A 7,839-nucleotide genomic window follows, 5' to 3' on the forward strand; every position below is an offset into this window, starting at 1 on the left:
AATAATGTTTCATAAATTGATAGTATAGAACATTTCATAAAAGTTTATTTATAATTTTGGATGCACTACAACTGCTATCAGAAAACACTAAATATGTACTTTACAACTATTAACACCCTATTACAGAAAGAGAGTAGTCAGTAGCATTGGGACAATCATAAACTCACTCTTATCTGTACGAGCAAAGAATCGCCTAAAACTCATCAGTTTGCGTCGGGGGAAAAAATCATTTCCATCCTATTTTCTGCCCCCTGCTTCCCGCCAGAATAGACTTGATGGTCGGAACCCCGCCCCAATACCTCTCTTCTACAGAAAGTAACCCCCCCTCCCCGAAATGATACGCCTCGCCGCCGGCGACACGCAAAGAAGGGGGGGGGGCACTTCCCATGCCACAACAGGTATATAACGGACCCACTCTGACAGGGAACTCATAAGTCTATAGGTGTGCAGCCCAATCGTCAAGTTCCAGTAGCTAGTATCTGTTCATAACCACGTGTTGATTCGGTGCTACCCTTGTTTATATTGACGTGCAAAGTGTGTTGGTGAAAGAAGAAACGTAGAAATAATTGGATAATTATTAATGCATGTGCCTCAGGAGATGCCATTTTGATTTAGTATTTCGATTAGTTAAATGTTTTATTAAAGTAAGTTTTATTTCTTTATTTACTTTTGATTTTTAATATTGAATTTTTAAAAATATATATACATCATAATTTTATTATTGCTAAAATATTATATTAATAATGAATAAATAATGACATAATTAAAAATGCTTATTTTTAGAACAAAATCTAATATTTTTCTATTTTACCGATAACACATTGATTTTTTTAAAAATTGTAATTGAATTTTGTACAAGAAAACCAAATATGCTATATTTTGTTATTTGGATTATTATATATGCGTTATATCTGAAGAGGAAATTGGCGAATTTCATTTAGAAAAATCATTAGTTTTCTTAGCAAAATTTTTTACACGATTTTGACTTTTAAAAATGTTTCGCTAAATTTTATTATTTATTAATATATGCCAAGAGATATTTTACAATTTATAAAATGAAGCAATTTTTATGATTTATGGAGCCTGATGAATTCTATGTCCCTTTTATAGAAAACAAGGGACAATTATTTTGTATGGAATATATTTATTTTAATCTTCCGAATTTTTCTAGTAAATATTATAAATTTAGCTTAAATTGCGCGTGGATTAAAAAAAAAAGCATCGATTTTGAGTTCGAGACTATTTCTGTAGAATAATATTTTATGGTTTTTAAAAAGTTCGATGTATTTAGCATAAAAATATCTCCGACTTAAATTAAAATTAAAGTTGTTTGTGAATATATATTTATGGAAAAAAAAGAAGATACTCTTTTATTTTTAAAATTCTTTCAAAAAATATAAATTTGGCTTGAAAGTTCATTTTATTATAGTAACTAATGCAGCGTGCCATATTCTAACAAACTTGTTTTAATTTATCTTTTAAGAGTTATTGAAATGCACAAGTCTCCATTTTTTAAACAAGTATCAGAAAATAGAAACTGGCAAAAATTTGGTTCAATCATTTGTTAATAAGTTAATAATAATTCCATTACAATAACTGCACTATGAATGCTAATTTTCTGTAAGTGCATCGAGAATTAAATTCATTCAATATTTTCACAAATATTAGACATGCATATTTTGACAAATTTTCAAAATCAAACATTTAAATAACTTAACGCAATTGTATTTGTGCTCATTTTTATTTTCTGAGCTTAACGCCCCTATTGGGACAGTCTTAACTCTGAATGCTTTAATATGCGTAGATATGAATCTTCAAGATATTACTTTAATCATCGCTTAATATTATACCAATATTTTTATATTAATTCTTATTTGCGTTTGCATTACATATAAATTCGTTCTAATTTTAATCATTCATTCATATGTCTAATTAATTGAAACTTCATGATTTTCCTTGTTTTTAAGATATTGTCTTAAACTATCAGTATCTTTTTTTTTAAAAAAAAAACTTTTGTGTTTTACTTTTTAGTTTTAAATCAAAATTAATAAATAAAATACGAAAAATCGAAGGTATTTACAGTTTTAATTGCAATTCAAAGTATATTTTTTAAAGTATAGGAAAAAAAATGATTTAGCAATGGAAGTATTCGTAGCTGAAAATCTCTTACTGATGGAAGTTTTCTAACCACATGAGTGGAACTAAACACAATAAATTCAATAAAAAATTTTCTGCTTTATATTATGCATATGATATCTTACAAAAAATCGAAGCTTTAAAAATAACCTGTTGTCATTGAATTTAGATTATGCGATTTCATGATTTTATGCAGACTTCAGAAATAAACTTACTGAAACTGATTAAAAAAAAAAAAAACAGTTTAGAAAGAGAATTCTAATAAAATACTGATGTCTAATTTTTTTTATTGTATTCCAGAATTGATTTTCAAACTATATAATTTAAAAAGAATTTTTACGAACTTTCAACGTAAATAATTTAAGTTATATTACAATGTATATTCCATATCAGATCTGACGGAGTTTGGAATTTTTATACTGTATTTGCTTACATTTCACTTTACTAATTATGTATCATCTTTCTATTTTCAGTTTATCCCGCAATAGTCATTCCATGATGGACATCATGCGACAGCAAGGAAACCTTAACTATCTAGAATCTACTCTTCAAACTTCATTGGAGTCGAAGGTGGAACTGGACATGCTGCATGACAACCAGTACGCCCACATATACACATCATATTCTGATGGCAATTACAGTCCTTCTTCCAGTCCTATCAGCATCACGTCTAGTATCCCGAGTCCTGGTCACAATGACAATGCAAACACCATTAGAACATTTTATGATCTCACCAACTGCAGTCCCATGAAAATGATGAATAGCACTGCTTTTGTTTTCCCTGAAACCAATCTCGCATACAAAGGCTCAAAGGCAATTACCGGCCCTACGAGTATCAGGCCAGTTAGACACTACAGCTCTATCGCCCCAAAGACAATTTCCGATCTTAGTAACGCCTTCACTTTTAGCAATACTTCGAATAAAGCCCAGGATGGGGTTTTAACTCGAGTTCAAGACGATAATACCTCACCCAACTATTCAGGCAACTACCGAACTGTTCAGAATCAACAGTCTCAACTGAATTCGGATTCTGGCATTCCTGGAGAAGAAGAAGACATGGGGGATGACGAGGATAGCTTGTTTGGTGACAGCAATGAAATGTCCCCGATGCGTTCCTCAACCAAGCGCAAAACTTCCGAAAGGGCTCCCGCACCCCTGATTATGAAGAAGCGTCGATTGGCCGCCAATGCACGGGAAAGGAGGCGAATGCACAGCCTGAACGTTGCATTTGATCGCCTCAGAGACGTTGTTCCGTCCATAGGTAACGACAGGAAGCTGTCCAAATATGAGACTTTGCAGATGGCTCAAAGTTATATCACAGCACTAAGTGAACTATTGTTGAGAGAGTAAGATATATTGTCCATTACATCCATTCTCGCATTTGAAGCCAAATTTGGCAAGAAGTGTGTTTTTTTAGGGACTTCGTGCCAATTTTCTATTTCCAGTGACATGGGTAACAACATTCCAATTTGTGGAAAAGTTCCTTGCATTCGCACTTTAATTCTTATCTTGAAGTAAGGTTAAATAATAAAAATGGTGCTTTTTATATAACACTCCTTTTAGAGACTGTTCTGTAAAAAGGAGAAGAAATGACTAATTTGATACATACGAGAGTATTTCATGTATTTAACTATGTTTTTGGAAAAACACTTATTACAGATGTAATTCTTTTAGTCTTAAGAACATAGATGTTTTTCCTAAAATTTTGTGTTATAGTATTTTCAATTTTTCAGACAGTCTTTTACTTTCAATTTTTCTACTTTATTTCAGTGTATGTTTGATTTTAGTACAAACGTGCTCAAAACAGTTGTTCAATGTTCATTTTTTTCATCAATATATGCCTAAAGTATTATGAAAAAGACTCGTGATATTTTTTGTTATGCAACTATGTTATTGAATATCGCACATATAAATACCTCATTGTATTTCCTAAGTTGCTTTCATTCCTTTTTGAGCAATTTTGTTAGACATCCTCCTGCAATAGGAGGAATTTTGCATTATGTTTATTTAGATTTCCCAGGTAAAATGTTAGTCAATTTTGTATGCCATGATTGTATTCTAGTCTATAAGTTGTAAAACTTGTTACTTTAATTTCTTTGGATACTTTTTCTGTATTTAAAGTCTCGCAGTTTTTTTTATTGTTTGAAGGGGGGAAAAAAAGAATAAGAATCGATATTTCGCCAAGAAATGAAAAAAATATCAAATAAATTCTTAAAATTATTTGATATTTCATTCCATATGAATTTAAGATTTAAACTTCATCTTTATCACTGCAAATTAAAATGTGAATAAATTGATTTTTTATGCATGAACAATACAAGATTTTTACATCCCCACATTTAATTGAATGAATATGATATTTTTAATGTATTCTATATTACTGGAATCTATATTTTTGAAATGAAAATTGTGTTTTCTTGTTATTTACTTCTAATGTACCATGAATTTGTCGTAATATTTTGAGCCAGTAAAATGTAAAATATTCTCCAAAATGAACATTTGTACAAAGAATTTAAATATTTTATGAAATATTTTGAAAATAAATTTATTTCTCTAAAGTAGGCATCTTTTATAACAATTTGTGTAAATGTACTTTTATATATTTTGCGAAAAAATATGAAATGACGAATTTTACATATTTAATTGACTTAATTTCAAAGTGGACATGATTAAGATTTATTGAAGGTATTATTTAAAGAAGTGTATTTTATTTTATCCTTCTTATAAAAACAGCAGAAAAATTTTAGCAAATTAATTTATTAACCGGAATCTAAGGTCTAATTCTGAAATAAACCTGTTTATGATACCATAAAGAAAAAAAAAAAGGAAAATAGCTAAAACTTGAGCAACCAGTGACACTACTGTCTGGAAAAATAAATAATATTTACTTTTCTAGTCTTTATAATATTTACAAAGAATGATTATATAATATAAACTTTCTTTGCTTATGTTATAAAATGAACCTAAAAATAAAACAATTTTATTTCTCACAATGCCCATTCAAAAGTTTGTAAAAGTAATAATTTGTAATTTTAAATACGTTTGAACAAATAATTCATTTAAAATCATAAAAATGGATATTAGTAAGAAACAGATTATTTGATTTTTACCCATAAATAAACTTACAAGACTATTAAAGTCCATATACAGTTAGAGCTTGTTTGATGTTTTAGTGCTTTATTATGTATGCATATGAATAAAAAGGGAACATTTCGTAACTAAAGAAAATTGTAATACTTAAATTTTTGAATTGTTTAAAGAATCCCGAAAAATTTCCTAAGATGTTTTTCTTAAATTAATACAATATAAATAAAATTCATTCTAATAGAATAATAAAAACTATACGATTTTTAAGAGAAAAGGTCCTTTTGCAAACGATGACAGTGTACAAGTGTTAGAAAATAAAGTGCTAAATAGAAAGATTTTTTTTTGTTTAAATTAATATTAAGAATCCAAAAGAGCCTCATTATTTTTTTAGAAATACCAATAACAATGACGAAAATGATGTCATAAAAACTGCAGCCACTTATAAAGTTCAGGCGCAAATAATTAAATAAATTTATAAATTTTATCTGTAAATTTCATTTCGAAGTTGAACAAATAAAGAAAGTGGTTTTCAGAAATAAAAATTGAAAAATATAGGTATCTATTAAATATAAGAATCCACAAAATAAGAACAATAGAGTTGGTTAATATCAAAACTGATCTAATAATAAATTGATGTTTAGCACACAAGAATTCTTTCTTTCTTATTTTCTTGAGAACTAATGACATTTAATTAGCTACATTGTTTACAATTAATTTGAAGCGGTTGAAATAGCTTAAGTATATTTAACTATCATTTACATTTAAAATTTTTTACAAAATCTTAATACGAGAAAGAACAGAAATATCCATTCAGTTGAACATTATTTTGCAAGGAAATGCTTTTTCGCGATTAAGTCCTTTTTTTTAAAATCTTCTTTAATGCTATTATTTATATTTAAATGAATTTGAAGGATGCATAAATACTTTATGATAATTGGCACAATGAATACTTTCTCTTTCTCTCTCTGTCTCTTTGTTTTTTACAAAAAGATAAGTGAACAAAAAAAATTACCCCAATATTTACATAACATTATATTATTAAATAAATAATAAAGACGGAATTTTTCAGGTTGAGAATATTTTCATGTCTTTTATACTACAGAAATGCATAAGTAAAAGGTAACTAATGAACAAAATCTACCTTATATTTCGATATTTCTGTGCCATATTATACGCACTTATATAATGACAGAAACTTCTAAAAATAAATCGCTATTTCAACAAATAAATTATTACCAGCAATTTGGTGCAAAATCACATACAAGAAAGTAAATATTAATTAAAGAACTAGACAGAATATTAATATGTACACATACATACGTACAACGAAAAAAAGTTTTGCCATGGCTATTGTTGTTTTATTATGGCTTTAATTGTTATTTTAGATAAAATGGTTATTTATCTATAATAATAATTTCATGTAAAATATTAATAGCATTCAAAATGCTCCTGGGGCTTGAAATTTTTAAAAAATTTAAATTGTGAATATGGTTTGTTCCAAATGATTTTTAAATCTTATCGGCAAAATACAGATTATATCAAAAGATTTATAAAATCAGCTGAACAGTCATTTTTCCATGAGATATTCGTAATTTAAAAAAAAATAGTATAATTAAATTAAATATTTAGAGAGACCATTCGAAGGTAAATAAGATGATTTAAAATATCGGCAATATTTAAGTTCAATATGAATGACAAGATAAAAGATGAAATGATCTTTCCTTCACATGAAGATATCAATATTAATTAATAAAAAAATGTTTTATTAACTATTTAGAGGCCTTCCTGATATCTTCTTGACGCTTCTTAGTTTTGTGTACAAAATTTGAAGAAAATATATGAAGTGTTTTTGTTTACTATATTGTATAATGCATTTAAGCGTTCCACATTCATATATATATTGACAAATAGCACATGTTGGATAGTTAAATTTATGATTCATTCATCATTTCAATATTCTTCAATTATGCTATCGCAATTTATACATTTAAGTCTTGATAATAATCTTTTAAATTCTATGTCGTCTTTTTGAAATTTATGTAATTATGGGCTTTTTAAGAAAAGGGAGGAGAGCATATTTATAACGTTCAATTTTGAAGCAAGGATTAATCAAATGATCTTAAAATGTCTATCCCCCCTCCAAAAAAAGATTTCGAATAAGAACAAAAAGTAATTTTCTATTTGATGTCAAATATTTAAAAGACTTTTTTTTTTTATTTATTTTGTATTTACAAAAACTTGATTTGTATATTAAGTTTAAAATAATAATTATTTTAAATGGAAATATTTTTAAAATCTAAATTATGATTAAATTTTTAAAACCATCCTATATATTGATATTTCAACGTTTAAATATCACTGCTTTTAATAGAAATCTGTGTAAATAAAATGGAAACGGCAATTTTCCTTTTGTCAATAAGAATCCAAGTCACTCCCTAAATTTTTTTTCAAATTTTGTTCATGAATACCGTAAAGAATAAAAAAGGGTTTTGGAGAAAGTTTCGTAATAATATAATAGGTAATTTTTAATTATTTAAAATTTTCCTTTGAGCATGCGCCATATTGCATCAGCTAACAGCACGGAGGAACACAAGAATGGAAAGCAAAACATTGAAA

General features: G+C 27.6%; 1 protein-coding gene across 1 annotated transcript; it reads left to right on the forward strand.

Annotated features, from left to right (window-relative positions):
- Positions 1-453: 453 nt before the first annotated feature.
- Positions 454-4,440, forward strand: LOC129967050 (protein atonal-like). The gene is made up of 2 exons (XM_056081695.1): positions 454-644; positions 2,610-4,440. Exon 2 carries the CDS (start codon positions 2,632-2,634, stop codon positions 3,484-3,486), a length of 855 nt encoding a protein of 284 aa, XP_055937670.1. The 5' UTR covers positions 454-644; positions 2,610-2,631; the 3' UTR covers positions 3,487-4,440.
- Positions 4,441-7,839: the final 3,399 nt, after the last annotated feature.

The sequence above is a fragment of the Argiope bruennichi genome, chromosome 1 (assembly GCF_947563725.1).
Source record: "Argiope bruennichi chromosome 1, qqArgBrue1.1, whole genome shotgun sequence".
In the NCBI taxonomy this organism is placed as follows: domain Eukaryota; kingdom Metazoa; phylum Arthropoda; class Arachnida; order Araneae; family Araneidae; genus Argiope; species Argiope bruennichi.